At 40.4% G+C, this 19,642-nt stretch overlaps 1 protein-coding gene across 1 annotated transcript in view; it reads left to right on the top strand.

Moving 5' to 3' along the window:
* The first annotated feature begins 440 nt into the window (after positions 1-440).
* The window catches only part of LOC149225727 (uncharacterized), a 106,064-nt gene continuing 86,862 nt past the window's right edge, over positions 441-19,642 (top strand). Inside the window, 5 exon segments of the mRNA XM_089377301.1 lie at positions 441-1,700; positions 1,999-3,109; positions 3,232-3,516; positions 3,620-3,751; positions 3,753-6,027. Of these exon segments, the coding sequence (XP_089233427.1) occupies positions 1,069-1,700; positions 1,999-3,109; positions 3,232-3,516; positions 3,620-3,751; positions 3,753-6,026 (4,434 nt within the window). The 5' untranslated portion in view covers positions 441-1,068 and the 3' untranslated portion in view covers position 6,027.

Below are 19,642 nucleotides of genomic sequence, written 5' to 3'. Positions count from 1 at the left end.
TCCATTATATCCATGATAATACTTATAAAACGATTTTTGTTGCAATCGTTTTTAAACTTGAAACAAGTTCATCATGAAAATATTTTATATAAATATAAATTCCAAATTAAAAATCAATATTTAAATCTCTTATATCCATAACAATATTTCAAATACCGTTTTTATTGCAAACATTTTTACACATGAAACAATTTCATAATGAAAATGTTTTAGTACACATTCATTTTCTATAAGACAAAGTAAAAAAAATGTTCTTCCTACATATTTACCAGTTATAGTTGATACTCTACTCATTGACTCCCTCGAGTCCACATTTTTAAATTATATTAATAACAATATTTTTACAGGTCCCTTTTGCATGATCAAGGGCAATAGGTAGTGCTAAAACTTTTGTGTGATAGAGAGCTGTGGAATAATATATATTTTGTTACTCAGTGGAAAAAAAAAGGGTGGGTTGGCAGAGAGAAGGAGCGCGGAATAATATATATTTTGTTACTTTCAGTGGAAAAAGAAAAGGTGGGTTGGCAGAGAGAAGGAGCGCGGAACAATCATTTGGCATCTTCACTTTTAAAAGTGGGGACCCAAAGGGGCACATGGTGTTCAGCAACTGCGAATCAACGCGGACTGCTCAAGAACAATAGTGCTAAACGCGTGCACGAAGTGTCAAAAATTGGATGATAGTGGGTATTGGTCTTCATTTTAAGCCGAAGCCTAATCTTGTGCTCTGTTTCCTCTGGTCCATACTACCTTTCAGAGCTTCAATCTTGGTTTCACCACTTGTTACAGTATTACTATCTGTTTATCCAAATTCCAATGGGACAACCCACATCCACTCAGCGTGATACATCTGCTTCTGCATCTTCTTCATCCTCTTCTTCTGCATTGACTCCTAGGGGCCTGACGTTCAGAAATCATTTGCTATTAAATCCAGAGGATTGCAGGTCCTGCTTGACCAGCAGGAATTGGAGCCTGGACACATCATTCATTCTCATATAAAAGCATCTTCTGCTTCTGCTACTGCTACTGCATCTGCATCTTCTTCATCCTCCTCTTCTGCATCGACTCCTAATGGCCCTTATCAAGTGTTCATCAACCATAGGGGTCCCTGGACACATCATTCATTCGCAGATAAAAGCATCTTCTGCTTCTGCTTCTGCTTCTGTTTCTGCTACTGCTTCTGCTTCTGCTACTGCTTCTGCATCTTCATCCTCCTCTTCTGCATCGACTCCTAATGGCCCCCCTTATGAAGTGTTCATCAACCATAGGGGTCCCGACGTTAAGAAATCATTTGCTAGCTTTCTCTACCGTGAACTTAAATCCAGAGGATTGCAGGTCTTTCTTGACCTGCCGGAATTGGAGCCTGGACACATCATTCTTTCTCAGTTAGAAGAAGCCATTCAAAGCGCTTTTGTCCAGATCGCAATTTTCTCTAAAACCTATGCAGAATCTAAGTGGTGCCTGGACGAGCTCGTCCACATGCTCGAAACGACGCAGAGGGATACAATAAGTCAGAGGGCTACAATTCTTCCCGTGTTTTACGGAGTTAAACCTTCTGAGCTCAGGCGGACAGACAGAGGAGCGTATGCTAATGCCATGCTAAAACACAAGCAACGATATAATTTGGAAACAATCGAGAAATGGAAGAAGGCTCTTTCTGATGTTGCAGATATAAGCGGCTTCGAGCTAGAGGCGTGCAATGGGTGAGCATCTTTCACTATCCCAATCTGTGCTACATATTAATTCGCAAATTTATGTTATTTTTTCCTTAAATTGAGTTGATTGAATTGGTTGAGCCAGAGGCACATTTTACAGTCTAGTGAAATTTTTCTCATTTCAGTCAAAATAAAAAAAATTTAAGATCAGTAATTAAGATGGAGAAGATGGAGATGGATCTAGATCTATACTAGTAAGTAAAATTTTAATTGATAGGTACATAACCAACTTAGGTTGGCCTGTTTACACTAGTTATTTTACCTTTCTCTGAATTTGAATATTCAGGGACGAGGTGGAGCTGGTGGATAAGGTGGTGCAAAGAGTTTTGAAAGAGGTTCCAAAACCACCGTTGTTTGTGGCCAAGTATAAAATTGGTCTGCAGGAAAAAATTAAAGATTTTGAAAGCACAACCCTATCTCAGCTGGAGGGAGAGGACACGCTGGAGGCCAAGGTTGTGGGGATTGTAGGTTTAGGCGGGATTGGTAAATCGACGCTCGCAAAAGAATTTTTCAACAGGAAGAGATCAAATTATAATGGTTCTTCTTTTCTGTTTGATGTAAGGGAAAGTGCAGCACAAAAGTCCATAAATTCTTTGCAGAAGAAGCTCATTAAGGACTTAGTAGGCAGAGATGTCTCAATTGATAGTTGGGAAGAAGGTGTAGGAATACTTGCAAATAATCTCAAATCTTGTAAGGCTCTAATAATATTAGACGATGTTGATCATCGCTATCAACTGGATGCGTTCTTGCCTGTTAAGAGTGTCCTTCACCCCAGGAGTTTGATTTTGGTCACTTCTCGTGACAAGCATGTCCTTCAAAGTGTATGTACCATAGAATCATCAATTTATCACCTCAAGGGCCTCGATCGACCAAACTCTTTAGAACTTTTCTGTTCGCATGCCTTCTTTCAGCCACATCCACCACCAGAATTTGTAGACCTTGTAGATGGGTTTCTAAAGGCCTGCGGCGGATTGCCTCTGTCGTTGCAAGTGTTTGGGGCTCTACTCTGTCAAGAACACGACAGATCCTGCTGGGAAGAGCAACTGAATGGACTTCAAAAGCTACCTGATGACATACAGGAGAGACTAAAAATAAGTTACGATTCACTGAGTGAAGAGGAGCAGAAGATATTTTTAGATATCGCTTGTTTTCCTTTACGAGAAGATAAGGATGAGTGGATTAAAATATGGGGTTTTTCAGACTGCAAAGGTTCCCTGGGGTTTCGAAATTTGCAGAATAAATGTCTTGTTGATGTGGATGAGTACAATATGATAACAATGCATGATCACCTGCGAGACTTGGGGAGAAGTATTGCTCAGGATCCATCATTGCCTCGTCGTCTCTGGCGTGCGAAGCGGAAAGACGTCTATGATCTGCTGGAGCAATCATCATTATCTGTAAGTGCTTTGATCATCGCAACCTTTGTATTTGTGTCAACAATTTTCAAAGATTTTTTATTCAAAAAAATTTCTGAAGCCTGCTGTGTTGTAATCCATTTTTGTTTTTATGTCACAAACAGGTAATAGAAGTGCGCGGAATTATAATGGCTCCTGGGTGGTCCAGCCAACCAGTTCATTGGGAGGAGGGAAGTTTCAGTGATAAGGTATTCGGAATCAGTAAATTGCAACTTCTTGAAGGTGAAGGAGATTTTGTTGAAGGCATATTGACTAAAGTGCGGTCACCAAATCTCAGATGGCTCCGCTGGTTTCATTGTCCGTGCTCTTCCCTACCCTCCTGTATCCCAATGGGCGACTTAAGATATTTAGAAGTGGAGGGGCAGAGATTGGAAAGATTGGAATCTCAGGTATGTGAGTAGGATGTAGATGAACTTAATTTCTAATTTTGAATAGATGAGAATCATGATGTTATGTCTTATCTTTTTTATGATTGAAACGTCAACTTTGCAGCCACCCCTGCAGTTGCGGGAGTTATATATTCGTGCTCCACTTTTAGAGTCGTGCTCCACTTTTAGAGTTTCCAAACTCTTTATGTCACCTGCCGTACCTCCAAAAGATCGCTCTCAGAGGCTGTACTTTGAAGGCGCTTCCGAATGCCTTCGGGACTTTAACCAATCTCCAAAAGATCAGTCTCAGCGGCTGTGAAAGTTTGGAGGCGCTTCCAGATTCCATAGAGAATTTAAGGAATCTCCGAGAGATCGATCTGGACAACTGTATAAGTTTGGAGGTGCTTCCAAACGCCATCGGGGCTTTAATGAACCTTCAGAAAATCGATCTGTTAGGGTGTGTAAATTTGAAGAGACTTCCAAATTTCTCCGAGAATTTATCAAACGTTCATACTCTCAGTCTGAGCAGGTGTAGAAGTTTGGAGGCCCTTCCAGATTCCATAGAGAATTTAAGGAATCTCCGAAAGATCGATATGGTGGAGTGTATAAGTTTGGAGGTGCTTCCAGACGCCATCGGGGCTTTAATGAACATTCAGAAAATCGATCTGTCATGGTGTGAAAATTTGAAGAAACTTCCAAATTTCTCCGAGAACTTATCAAACGTTCATACTATCAGTTTGAGGGGCTGTAAAAGTTTGGAGGCGCTTCCAGATTCCATAGAGAATTTAAGGAATCTCCAAAAGATCTATCTGAACAACTGTATAAGTTTGGAGGTGCTTCCAAACGCCATCGGGGCTTTAATGGACCTTCAGAAAATCGATCTGTCAGGGTGTGTAAATTTGAGGAGACTTCCAAATTTATCCCGGAATTTATTAAGGTCTCATACTGGGATTATGGGGGGCTCGCAAAGTATAGAGAAGTTTCCAAAATGTCTATGGAATCTGCAGGGTTGTATAAGTTTGGAGCTGCTTCCATACGCCATCTGGTCTTTAAAAAACCATGAAATCGATCTGTCAGGTTATGTAAATTTGAAGAGGCTTCCAGATTTCTCCCACAATTCATCAAACGTTCATACCATCAGTCTGATGGGCTGTGAAAGTTTGGAGGATCTTCCAAATTCCATTGAAAATTTAACAAATCTCCAAAACATCAATCTGGAGAACTGTACAAGTTTGGAGGTGCTTCCAAACGCCATCGGGGCTTTAATGAACCTTCAGAAAATCAATCTGTCAGGGTGTGTAAATTTGAAGAGACTTCCAAATTCCATTGAAAATTTAACAAATCTCCAAAACATCAATCTGGAGAACTGTACAAGTTTGGAGGTGCTTCCAAACGCCATCGGGGCTTTAATGAACCTTCAGAAAATCGATCTGTCAGGGTGTGTAAATTTGAAGAGACTTCCAAAATTCTCCGAGAATCTATCAAACGTTCATACTATCAGTCTGAGCAACTGTATAAGTTTGGAGGCGCTTCCAGATTCCATAGAGAATCTACTGCGACTGACGCATCTCCATTTGGGTTGTTGTAGCAGGTTGATCCTCTCCAATGAAACGCTTGGTAACATCACCACGCTGAAATGCTTAGATCTCTCAGGTTGTCTCCAAATAGAAGTATTACCTCTCCAGGTGCTACAACAATGGTCCTTGAAAAGCTTAAATTTGTTGAGTACCAACATAAGAGAGTTGCCCAGTGCGCCTACTGTATGCCTAAACAATTTGGAAGTTTTGATCTTAGGAAGCCCGCTGTTGAAAGTGCTTCCACCATGGCTCGGTTACCTAGAGAATTTGAAAGATTTGCTGCTCCATGGATGCCGGAAATTGAATTGTCTGCCCGATTCAATCGGACGGTGCAGTCAGATGAGAAATATGGAGATTTCAAAATGTGGAATACAATATTTACCAGACTCTGTCATGCAGCTGAACAATCTGGAAATTTTAAGAGTACGAGGTTGTCCATTACGCGAACTACCATTTAAGAATCTTGAGTTAACAGAGTCTTCCGAGGGGAGGCAATTGGATTCTTCCATTGGCAGAGGTATGAATGGACTACGTGAGATGCATCTGCACCTCACAGAAATATCGGAGGTGTCCTTCCCGGCAGGTGTCTGTCCCAACCTTGAGGAACTGAAGATCAGGTGGTGTAATGATCTGGTGGAGGTTGGAGCATTGCCAACTACCCTAGAACATCTAGATTTGAAGGGTTGTGGTGCATTGACGAAAGTAAGAGGGCTGTGTGGTCTTGCACAACTTAAGCGGCTGGACGTAAGGGGATGTTCCGCCCTGGATGTAGAGGAGCTGCCATGTCTTGAAACTGAGATATCCATGGACACATTACGGCCAATTTCGACATCTTTGATGATATTGAAGACCAGGTGGTCTGACGACCCCGACGAGAAGGAAGAGGCGGAAGAGGAGGCGGTCCTCGATAGCGGTGTTTTACCAGATTATCCTTTTCGTTGTTGGCCGTATTGAGGTAGGACTACATGACCATTTATTATTAAAATATTTTGAATATATCTTTCAAACCAATAGTCTTGTAAAATAATTTTATGATTATATAAACAAATATGGCAACGTAGTTTATTTTTCACGCTAAAAGCTTATAAAAATGATATTTTATATGTAAATGAAATTTTATAGTTTAGTTCGAAAAGGAACTAATAATAAATTGTAAATTGTGTAAAGTGGATATATTAATTTTTGGTTTAGATATTTGGATTTGTATAAATTTTGGTGAGTAATAATTATTAGTTGGTTTACAAGTTTACAATTTTACTTACATAAGTGTTGACTAAAACATAAATAATGATGAGAAGTAATTCTAGGTAAATATATTTATTTGCATCTTATTTCTATTTATTTTTTATGTAAAGACTTGATTAAATTATAATGGGAACCAGGGTAGGAATTTGGATTCCTCTAATTGGGATGCTTCTAGTTGTTTTGTAACGTCTAAACATGTAACCTTGATACAAACAAGCATGGAATAATGTTTGAGCCACAAACTTTTCCAGCTCAACCAAAAGTGACCCTTCATTCATCCCATCCCTCAATGGGATGCTTCTAGCTTTAAGAGAAGTGGGAGGACTCAAGAGCATGCATGGGGGATTGACATAGAATCAAGAAGGTGATAAAAGAAATTAACTCAAATAGATTACAGAAAAACACATATAAAAACCAGATCCAAAATATTGGCGGAAAAAGGCTGAAGCCTCATGTATTATATCTCATTCATACATTCATTCTTCTCAAATAATTGAATATAGTGTTACAAATAAATAGATGAGAGATAGTGTTCTCAAGATAGTGCGTGCTATCTTAGACACTTTTGGTTGAGATAATTTCTCCTTTGGTTGAGATAATTTCTCACCAGACACACCAATATAGGAGTTAGCTAAACTAACTCCTATCTTAGAGGAACAACCCAAGAGTTAGGCACAAATTCCTAACTTGGAATATTTAATTAATTTATTTGTTTTTGGATTTATTATTGTTTTATGAGAGAGGCTAACATTCCCCCCTTCAATGATAAATCCAAAATAAGAACGAGGAACCACCTTCCAAGTTCTCATGTTGATCCTCAAAAACATTGCCTGAAAAAACCGCCAAAACTGGATGCTGGAAAAAACTCAAATTTGAAGAGAACATGAATCAGTTGCATGCCTGATTCATCTCTTAATGTTGCTTGACAACTCCATCACGTGCCAAGCCGTAAAATGATCCAACTGTCCTTTGTTTGAAAACAGCATCCGGTGTCCACTGACACAATTTGATGAACTCCCACTGGCGTGTTTGCTGATGATGATTGCCCACTGGCTGAAGATGTCGAAAAACAACTCAATGTTGTTTTTGCTATGATCAAAGCTACTCACTGCTGCTTTGGTTGTCGATCGCCCACTGGCGAATTTGCTGATGCTCACTGCTGATGACAAATGCCCACTGGCTGCTTCGCTGATATTGTCGAGATTTTCAGTCTGACAACCACTTGTCAATTTCATTGACATTTTCCCCCCTTTGTCAGCTGAAAGGAGAGATAATCTTCTCCAAAATATATTTGAACTCCCCCCCTTCAGGTGTAGGAGAGTTTCACTGTTGTACTCCCTCATTCAACTGCATGAGAGTACCATCATCTGTTCACTGCTGGCTGCACTATGTGTGATTGTAGTCGGTTGTAGAACTGAGACAATCGTTTGACTGTGGATGACCATTCCCAAGGATCAATCCATTCATAATGTATCTTCAATCTGGCTGATTTTTGTTGGTTGTGACATTTTTCTGAGGAATGATTGGGCTTGCCACAATGGCAACAAGGATGGAGATCAAAACATTGATCTTCCATATGACCAGTTCTTTGACAATGAGAACACTTCGGTTGGACTTCAACTTCAGGTTGCGTGCAATTCTGTTTGTCTGCAACTTTCTCAGAACCTGCTGAGGGGATTTGTGCAAGAAATCCTGCACTGACGAACTTAATTGGCTTGGAATAATCTGGGATATGTAAGTTGGTGTCATCAGTGACATATCCTAAGCCTCGTCGATTCTTGTTATTTTGAATCTCTTCCCAGGGCTTGATGATGGGTTTGGAAGAAATTTGAATTTGATCATGAACAACTTCGACACTTGAAGTTGTTTGGATGAATGATTTGGAATCAGCATCGTTATCTTCATCTGTATGGTTAAATGACTTGGAAGAAGCACTCTTTTGTTGCAGCTCATCTCTTTGTAGTTGCGACTCTAGTTGAAGAAACTCAATGGTTTCATGTGTTTGTTGTAGATGCCGTGAAAGATCAACAAGAGTTTCTTTGCTGATGTGCACCATGTCTTCATCACTGGAGATGATCAAACTGTGAAGAATGTTTAACAACTGAATATGTTGCGCCATCTGAACTTGCTCACTTGAAATGAGGCTCTCTTGTCGTAGATGTCGTGCTTTGAACTGTTTCACTTGACAGGCTTGCTTGCTATGGGACTTGAATGGCACGCTCGCTTGATTTGTTGCTTATTGCACTTGCTGGGAACACTTGCTAGAGTTGTAAAACTTTCTTGCTTAAACTCTGGAATTCACGCTCGCTTGATGATGATCGTGTTTGCATAAATGCTCACTTGAATGAATAGCCACGCTCGTTTGATGTCGATCTCAACTTGCTTGATTTGGTGTTAGAGTTGAACTTGTTTGGTTGCTGCAATGATCTTCACTCTGGCTCGCTTGAAAGTCTGAACTTTGTACTATTTTGATGCAAATTGCTTGAATGAATACTCACGCTCGCTTGCAGGAGATGTGAACTTGTTGCTTGTTTGTTTTAGAGTTAAAAAATTGTGCATTCACTTGATTCTGCTTAAAGGAAGGGTGTCGAACACTGTCGAAAATGCACCCAAAAAAGCTTACAATGATTTTAATGACTCACTACAATGAATTCAGTTTGACTCAATTCAAGACTTGGGTGTCGGTTTCAACCGAGAACGCACCCTTACAATTCAATGTAATTTGAGTTGTAGTACAAGTTCAATAATGTTGATGTAGACTGTGCGTTGAAACGTTGAAGTTTACAGATTCATTAACTTGATTGTAGTGATGTAGACATTGCTTTGAAATGCTAGAGTCTGCAGATTCATGAACTTGATTGTATTGAGTGAATTTGATTGTTGAGTTAGAATGCTGATGTTGAAAACTTTGATTAGTTGTTGTATGTGTTGAGCTTAATTATCCTTCCTTGCAGCTATTTTGTTACAGGTGTTGTGCTTGCTTGCATTGAACTTTATGTGTGTTAAATGAGATCATTTATGTGTCAAAACTAGACACAAATAAAAAAGCAACAACATGAAGCATACACCGTCATCAACACACTCTTCGTGTACCTAAGATCCCCTCATTCAATTTCGGGCGGATATAGGACACAATCACCACAAAAAATGATATCTTTATTATACATTGAAGTAAATAATCGCTCAGCTTCACAACATCTTCATGGAATGAGAGTTCTAGAACTTTTTGAAAGAAAAAATGTCTTCACAAAACTACCTGCACTCACTCACTCTCAAAATCTCTCCAAAACTTATCACTCCAAAATATTAAAACATGTCCTTATTACTCCAAAAACATCACTTTAGAAAGTGAATTGTTTTCTAAAACTCAAATTTTGTTTACATTAAAAACACACTTTATCTCTCAATAAAAAACTCATTCTATAAATAACAATCATTGCTTTAATGACTTAAAAGCAATAAAGTATTACCTTATACTTTTCCAAGGCTTTGAAGTTCAACTCACTGTGAAGGTTTGTGATGGCACAATCTGAGGTAGAGAATGTTGTTACCAACAACACACAACCAGTGCTTGTCATGCTAGATGCTAAACAAGATCATCCTATTTCTTCCTCATCCAATAAAACCCACTAAAGATGGAAACACCACCAAAAGGTACTGTTGTTTTCTGTCAGGTGGCATGTCGAAGTGGTTGTGCTCTCGACATCGTTCGACTGGTTCTTGGGGTCCGTAGAACATTTGAGGGTGAAATGAGCATTGATAGTGGGGGAGGCATAGGCATTGCAGGCCCTTCAAGGTCTGGTGAGGCACTTTTACTTTTGCAACTTCTTTCTCAACACCATGTGGCTCGATTAGCTCAGAGCTTGGATAGTAACGTGTGACAAAATCTGGCTCAATTGACGTTTCATCAGTTTGTCTGTTCAGATGAGGGTGACCAGATTGCCACCAAGCTGGTTGCTACATTGATGGAGTACTATATAGGGCCGGATGGTAGAGGCACTATGGATGACATCAATGTAAAATTGTAGGAAGGATGCCCAAGCTACTACAACGAATCGGATTACAGATTTTTTCAAGCCTTGGAGTGCCTAGAAAGAGCTGTTGTTACTATGGAAGAAAAGTTGGCAAAAGACATTGTCGACCTCTTGGTTAAAGTCCCTGAAACTGCTGACCTGTTGACTGTATGCCAGCGATTTTAAGACTTAAGATTCCAAGAAGTAATTGTGGAGCTTCCCCTCCAAAAGGCCCGCAACCTAATCTGCACAACGATTCTAGTAATGATGTTGTGATGAACGATATGGCTCTGCCAATCGATATGGCTCTGAAACTTTTCATTTGGCACGGCTATGCCTAATGTCACCGTTAAATTCCCTCGTTTTCGCTTCTGAATGGACGTTTTATGAATCTTTTGACGAGTTGTTCCAAGGACTTACGCTGGATCATCGTGGACCAATTTATGCTGGCTCTGCTGGCTTCACGTTGGTCTTCATTGATAAATTGGACTCCATCCTTTTTGTTGGATTGACATATCCAGATGAAGCAGCAGATGTTACAGATGAAGCCACAGTTCACGTTTGTGCTTCCTCTGATCAACGTTGATCAATGTCGTGCCTCTCAATGTTGCCACTGCAACGCAGTCAATTCACACGCCTTTAATCCAATGGTACAGCTGCTGCAAAAACCATTTTTAGTTAACAAATCCTTGCTCCAGGTTCAAAGCCCCGCTCCAAGTGATGTAGCTTTCCTGAATGTTGCAAACCAACCCATGGATTCGATTATCAACAAAACTTTATTAGAGTCATCACCCACAATTCCACACTTTTGCTACTTGAATCTTTGCGGTGGTGCAACATTCAACAATAGTTGAACAACGTCTCACATCTCTAATAAATATATATTTGTCACTTTTCTACAGGCCGCAACCCATATGGATCTGATACCATATGATAAAAGAAATTAACTCAAATAGATTACAAAAAAACACATATAAAAACCAGACCCAAAATATTGGCGGAAAAAGGCTGAAGCCTCATGTATTATCTCTCATTCATACACTCATTCTTCTCAAATAATTGAATATAGTGTTACAAATAAATAGATGAGAGATAGTGTTCTCAAGATAGTGCATGTTATCTTAGACACTTTTGGTTGACATAATTTCTCCTTTGGTTGAGATAATTTTTCACCAAACACACACCAATATAGGAGTTAGCTAAACTAACTCCTATCTTAGAGGAACAACCCAAGAGTTAGGCACAAATTCCTAACTTGGAATATTTAATTAATTTATTTGTTTTTGGATTTATTATTGTTTTATGAGAGAGGCTAACAGAAGGAATAACCTAACAAAAAAACAATAAAGCAGAGAACTTTAGATGTATGTCTAGAGAAAACTTGTGCTGGCATGAGCATGATACAACAAATTGTGGGCAATATATTCGTGAACTACATGTGACCCTATATTCATCCCATCTATGGTTGGGATGCTTCAAGCTCATGAGCATGAATGGAAGATAAATATGGTTTTTAGAAAATAGAATGTATTAAATATACCCAAAAGAAGAAAAGGGCTTTGGAAGTATGTCTAGAGAAAACTTGTGCTAGTATGAGCATGATGCAACAAATTGTGGGAAATTTTATCCCTTTCTTGCATAGAACTCTGAGATTGCACACAACTTTCTGGACACATCTCATCATCCACTAGTTCAAATGCCAACTCTGGATCAAAATCCTCATTGTGTTGCTCACAAATATTATCTAGCACATAGCATGCTCCAAGAACAACTGGAAAGTCAAGCAAATTCACCTCAGTGCGCTTTTCTAGACAACGTCACCTCCCTTTCAATCAACCAAATGCATCCTTTACAATCTTCTGAATCTCGCTTATCTTATAATTGAAAGGTTGTTCAGTCCAAGATTATGTTTGACATATGGAACTAGAAACCAATCTAAGAGTGGATAAGCTAAACCATTCATTTCCAACTTGAAAAGACAAAAATTCTTTAGGTCTAAGTCATCAGACATAGAACCTTGTAAGCCTGTATAGATATTAGTGAAGGAGCTTGTGTTATCTACAACTCCCTACAATGCAATAGAGTGGGATGTTCTTTAGTTTCTCTCAGTGTTCCTTTTATTGAAGTAAGTAGCTATAGTAGCCTTAGGAGAAATAATAGGAACATGAGTAGTGTACATGGCTCCAACTTCACCTTAGTGCACTATTCTAAACGATGTAACCTCCCTTTCAATTGACAAAATGCATCCTTTACAATCTTTTGAATCTCACTTATATTATAATTGAAAGCATGTTGAGTCCAAGTAATATTATGTTGGACATATGGGACTAGAAGCTAATCCAAGAGTGGATAAGCTAAACCATTCATTTCTAACTTGAAAAGATCAAATTATTTAGGACTAAGTCATCAGACATAGAACCCTGTAAGCCTATACATATATTAGTGAAGGAGCTTGTGCTATCTACAACTCCCTACAATGTAATGGAGTAGGATGTTCTTTGGTTTCTCTTAGTGTTCCTTTTATTGAAGTAAGTAGCTATATTAACCTTGGGAGAAATAATAGGAACATGAGTAGTGTACATGGCCCCAACAACCTTAGGAATCCCATAAATTCTTTCAAACTCTTTCATCAAGCCCTACATCCAATCATTGGAAATCCCCATAATATATTTAGGGAGAAGCACCTAGCGAATAACAACACAAAATTCCAATACCAACTTATGATAGCTCGACATCCCCAATTCATATCTCTTGGACACTAGATGCAATGGATCTCTAGTGGCTAATCTCTGTATGAAAACAACCACTCTTTGACTCACAGGGATTGTTTTCCTCAACATTGTGTCCTTGGGAACCACTGAATTCAATTCTTCGCAAATATGATTGAAAGTTTCCCTACTCATTCAGAAGGATTTATGGAAATCTGAATCAGGGAATCTTGGATGATTGCATTGTTACCACCAGGCATATGATGCAAGATATATTTTAAAGATTCGTGGTTTATATCAGAAGCCTTGGTCGAGCTTATTAATTCTTAAAATTTATATTTTTATTCAAATTTAAAGTAAAAAACTTTTATGTTCTCAAATAAGAATTTATATTTTGGGTAAATCGATCTTTAGAAAAATAATAATAATTCTTATTTTTATTTATGTTCACAATATTCAAAGTTGGATGAATTTTTTATGAGTTCGAAGTGAAAATCAATCTTCAAGACATTGAAGATGAAAATTAAATATCTAGAAGATGGACCTGGTTCTAGACGGTGAAACATAAATTTGGACTCTGAAATAGAAATTCATCTAACAATGAATATTTCAAATATAAATGAAAACCAACACCACAAAAGTATTAATAATTATTGTTGTTACAAACAAAACTAAAAGATTGACCAAATGCTTAACTTTTCCGTACTTGTGATTTGTTCTTTACCCAAAGACTTCTGTAAACGCTATGCTGGGTGGAAACAACTGCACCAAGTGCAACTACTCCAAACCTGACCCTCTTTGTAACACTCTCCTCCCACATATACCCAAGCAACTGGCCAGTCGAGGTAAACATGTGACGAGAGGTCACTATGATATGATTCAACCTCCTGAGTCACGTTAAGGAAGTGGAACTGACGGAAACACACCATACAAACATTCAACATCAACATTAGGACCCTCAGGAACCAATCCAACCTTTCTGCCAACCGGCTCTTGGGTCCCACTGAGATTTTGGACCACCTGACCTCTGCACACTCTCATGCTATGGGCATGCCAACATCCAGGGACCTCTAGGCGCTCTCACAGGCCTACAAGCCAGTGTCCAGGGACTAGTTTGCACAATGCTATGCCAACATCCCCATGATTTGAGCCACTTTTTCAGGCCTAGAGCCCAGGTCGCTGCCTAGAATTGAATGACATCTTCAAAATAGTAGAATAATAGGGAAATGATAGTACAAATGCAATTATTTGAATAAGACCTTTGATTGGACTCCTACTAGCCATGACAAGCATTTCGTCAAACATATCACGAATATGTAATCTACATGTGTAAACAATAGATCTGAGCATAGGTTTCTCATATTTAGCTTAGAATCGCTAAGAAATATTGAGGCCTCAACACATCAACTACCATTTCATCCATTAGGTCATAGATAGATTGTTCATTCATTTACAAGTAAAAACATGATGAGAGCCATACATAGCTACTGTCATAAAACATATATATAACCGACACAATAGCAACAAAAATACCAATGAAATCACAACCATATAAAGAACATATAACCAATATAATACTCATAGAATTACAAGGAGAAATAACCTCATATTGATGATGTAAAATCGAAAACCGAGATGAGACTTCCATATTCCACCTGACCATAGAATGGCTGAGTCAAATCACTCTTCAACCATTCACCCCAATGCCATATTCCAAGCATGAATGTGGGATCTCATAAAACACATTAATCCAAAACCATTCAGGGCTTCCAGAGGCCAACCACGTCAACCCATCAAACAATGATTCCACCTCATGGTCGGGCATCACAAAACCATTATCAAATTCATCTCTATCCAAGCCTTTCAGGGCTCTAGAGTGTTTGTTCCAAGAAAGGCTCTAGGACTAGTAACTCAACCCACAGTTGCCCCCGAGCTCTAGAGCATTTGTCCAACCAATGCTCCAGGACTAGTAACTCAACCCACCAAGGGTTCTAGAGCATTTGTCGAACCAAGGCTACAGGGCTAGTAACTCAACCCAAGCTGTTACAGGGCTCTAGAGCATTTGTCCAACCAAGGATCCAAGAACTAGTAACTCAACCCAAGCTAAGGAAACATGAGAACCAACCAAAACAAAACAAGGAAATAAACCCACAATCTCCATGGCTATCCAGGAAATGGAAAGCCTAGGAAATCCACTTCAATCCAGGCAATCCTCCATGCCTGTCACAAATCATGACCAATAATCCACATGCATATGCCATGCATGCCAAAATTAGTGAGGAAAACATACATGCAACTTGGTAACTGTAAGAAAATCCTACTATAGCTATTGATCTCAATGTCCTCTTGCAATTTCTTGCTCTTCCTTTTCCTTATTGCTCCAAAAATCCAAGTATGCCACGCCCTCCAATAGTGCTCCAAGAAAAATCTAAGTATCCAAGAGTATGAGAGAGAGAGAGAAAGAGAATAATGAGAGAGCTCCAACACTGAACTAAAAAAAGGTTACCAACTAATCCTCATAAGCATTTTTATCAATGAGGCCTCTATTTTATTCATTTTCCATTATTTTCCTTCATTTTTGTCCTCACATGCAACCTGTGACCTTTCACCTCCCTTTTCTCCTAATTTCCATTATTTTCATAAATAAATGTACCAAAAACGCCATTTTTCCTTTCCAAAGCCTTAGCCATTGCCTTTGCCAATTTCCTTAGTCATTAAACAACCATAGGTGATCCCCATCACTATTATTTTTCCCAACATTTAACTTGGAATAAGTGTCCCATCAACCGTGGTTATTATTTTTCCTTTATTAACTTTTATTACATGGAATTTTCACCAGGGCTATTACACTCTTGAGCCTACATCTCTCCATATTTTCCATTTGGTTATAGTATTCTTGCATGCGATTATAGTATTCAATCATAATCTCAATATTCCTCTTGTGACTTTTCTCAAACATCTCCCTCTAAAGCTTGTAATTTCTGCCCCTCTTCCGTCTCTTGTCTTCCTCCACTTTTCTGTCGGATCCATCTCAGAAGGATTCTTCGATTTCCTTAGATCCAAGATACCCCGAAAGAACTTCATCAATTTAATGAAATATTTGGATTGATGGGATTGATAGCTCCCAAACCATGTAGATTCCACTTCTTAGTTCTTCTCCAAAACACAGGGAAAAAAATTATGTGCAAATCTAGAACTTTGTTTTATTCACATTGCTTGCCATTATTGCAATCATTATGCTCCCTATTTTAGTATTCTTGACTTGGGTTTTTATCAAACCATTTGAATGTTGCAATTTCAATGAAAACAAATGGATTTTTTCCACCAATGTGAACAAAGAAAGTTTCCCAAGAAGAAGTCTCCATATCAAGGACTCTAGAGCTGACCGAAGGCTATCCTCCATGCTCTGCATCCTCTCCATGATCATAATCACATGGAATTAATGTGGGGGTCCGTGGTGGAGAGTTTGTATTCAAGAAAGCACAATGTATTACAAGTATTTTAATATTTCATAAATGGTGATAGACATCATTTTTCATGAGCCAGAACTTTCAGATCTTTAAATTGATCTATTTGGACTTTGGAGATCTGGTACAAATTGTAGTTGAAACGACACTTCTGTTGTTCCATAGGTGACACTGTGATGTAGCATATTTTTCACATGCCAGTGGTGGCCCATAACGTATTATAAATAAATCAACAGAGAAAATTTTCAAGTCATATGAAGAATCAATATTGTAAAAAAAGTTACTACATACAACATTGTTGGCTACTAGGGGCCTAACCCAGGTTCAACAGTGAGTTTAGCCAAGAAAATCCCAGTACTACCGGCCCTTTCGGCAACAATCCGTGGAGCACGGACTGAGGTCTCACCTGAGGTAGTATGGGAGGGTGCTGGAACCAGGTTTCCGCACCCTAGGGATGTCTTGATGTGGGAGATCGGTACCCGATCCAGCCTTCGTGCTCACTGGATTAAGTGTACCCAACAATTTCTGGTGTTCCGTGGAACTGCACAGCCTTACCCACAGTGCGATATAGGTTAATTACCCAGTTCTTCCTTAGTTAGGGTTTGCTCGTTAATTACTAAGACGATCTTTAATCCTAGCCATACATATAAGTGCGTGCAGATAAAGAAACAAGTATCATCAATACATAACATTCGATTGCAGATCCATGAATTAGATTCACAATATAACAATCAAATGATCTTTATTATTAATCTCTTCAAAGCTTGATCCAATACAGACTCGACTCCTTCCTATGCACACAACTACAGGGGTCCGCGCACTAAGCTGCAGACTCTACTAGGCCTCTGCACACTCAGCTATAGAGCCTCTACCCTTTACTATAACCCAAGACTTGGACTTACAGACTCAGAGCTGTTTCATCATCTCATAACTTCATCAAACTCTCCCAAGCTGCTTTCTACCCTTAGAGCCTCGCTCTATTTATACAATCCCATGGTCCGCGGACAATGGGTAGGCTGACACACTATATATTAAATTTACAATATTTTACGGTGGATTACCCTAGAATCTTCGCTCCGTACCCACATTTTGTGGGGTCTTTACATTCCATGGACCAAAACTCGGCTTTAAGCCCCAAAAGCTCACTTATGGGGGCTTCGCTGCCCAACAGGCCCCCAACACAATGAACATGACTCGCCCCGAGTCACTCAGTTGGTGTGTTGATCTTTGCGCGGAGTCCATCTAGCAACTTCTGCGCTTTGCTTACATTGGCAACGCACTCTTCCACTTTCCGTTGTATCAGTTGGGCGCGTCCCTCTGATGCATCATCATCAGGGGCACCTTCTTGCCTTAGCACAGATGCATTCTGCATCTGTTCCAGCTTTTCCTCGATTGTGGCGGTGACCAGGAAGGCTTCCTCAAGCCAAAACTGAATGCTCACTTTAAACATTACTTCTTTCTGGCATGCAACATCCACCTGTAACTTGAGAGCCTGGGCCTCCTTCATCTCGGAAAGGCGCTGAGTAAGGGCGACCATCTGTGCGGTCTCTCTGATATTGTCGTATGCCTGCTGTAGCTGCCATGCTTCTACCTCTAGCTACTGTATGGTTGGATCTTCTTGCAATGAAGTGAGCATGAGGAGGGACTGATCCAACAATCCTGTGCAGTCCTGTACCGCGTGCTCTATTACTGCCAACCCTGATTGAATGGCGCGGTGGTGATTCTCTCTGACTTCCAGGGGTGTAGAGGGTTGCGCCTTCAGCCATAGCTCAACGATTTGCAAGTTTAGCTCCAACTGAACTTTCACAACCTCCTCTTGGGCCCTATGGAACCTTGTCGCCATGTGGTGAATCTTCTCGGTTGCTGGGAGTTCTGCTGGCACAGCCAGTTCTGGTACGCTGCTACAAGCCTCCTCCACAACCTGTTCCACTCCTTGGGTGTGTACAACCAGGTTGTTGCGTTGTAGAATGATCTGCTCAAGATTGCCCTTTTGCTCCATTAAGACCTAGAGGGCGCAACCTTCCCTGGCACGGAGCTCAGCAGTTACCCCATCCTACAGTTGGTATAGGGTTTCCTTGGGAAGGGTAGCCAAATTCAACCCCCAGCCCTTCATCGTGGCCCTGTCGCCCTCGGTTGCTACTAGAACTACGCCTTCTGGTAATCCAACTGTGTATGTTGTGTGGTCGTGCACCAGCTGACCGACGTCGGATGGCCTTGCCGTGCCGTGTGCTGGAATCATTCTCGAGGGTCTCACTTGTAATGCCTGCAACTGCTCTTTGAGAACCCCCAACACAGTCGTCTGCTCCGTTAGTAATTCCTCCAAGGCATCCGTTGCCTTTGATACCTTTATCCTTTTCCGCGGCACTGGTTTCTCCTGGATGTGTGACCTCTTGAGTTGAGTCGAGGTAGGGTCCGTGTGTTCCTTTGGCTGATCCTCCCCCTGTATGTCCGGCTCCGTGGACATTTCCTGGCCTTCGTCGAGCTCCTTGATCGGCACGGTTGTGGTCTCTTTCGTCTGTGTTGCCGCTGCTGCCTCGGCCGCCTTTAGCTGTGTGGCCTTCTCTTGTTCTTGGCACCTTTTTTGAGCTAGCCGCGTGATGCACAACTTGGCGTCCTTCTTCCGCTATTGCTCAGAAATCTTCTCCATTGCGACCAAGTCTGGGGCACGCCACTTCAGAGGCCATGACTCCATTACCGTAAAGATTGCATCATCCATTGCGATGAATGGGAGCTTTACCCATGTGTACGCAAGATCCTTGTAGGCACAGATATATAGGTTATGCATATCCACCTTGAATTCCACCGCGCTTTGCAAAATGTTATGCATTGTCGGGGACAAGCGCGGCCTGCGGTCAATCCATGTCCGTATACTCGCCTCTACGAACACCCAAAACAACTTTATTTCGTGAATCCTCTTCGCATCTTGTGTCGCCCATAGCAAGGTGTACCTTGCGGCTTCAGGTAGGTCACCTTCGACCACGGGAAATTGGTTGTGCTCTGGCAGCTCTCCTACAACCAACAGGATGGATAAGAGCAACCACACATAGTGGAAGGTCTTACCCTGCTCCTGGGCCTCTCTACAATTTGTCAAAAATTCGTCGCAGAGGAACCGTGCCCAGTTGAACTGGACCCCCTCT

This window comes from Pinus tabuliformis, chromosome J (assembly GCF_031772625.1).
Source record: "Pinus tabuliformis cultivar Carrire ecotype Pingquan chromosome J, CPIR1, whole genome shotgun sequence".
NCBI classification, from domain to species: Eukaryota; Viridiplantae; Streptophyta; class Pinopsida; order Pinales; family Pinaceae; genus Pinus; species Pinus tabuliformis.
The sequence above is the reverse complement of the archived record's forward strand: the minus strand, read 5'-3'. Positions and strand labels throughout refer to the sequence as shown.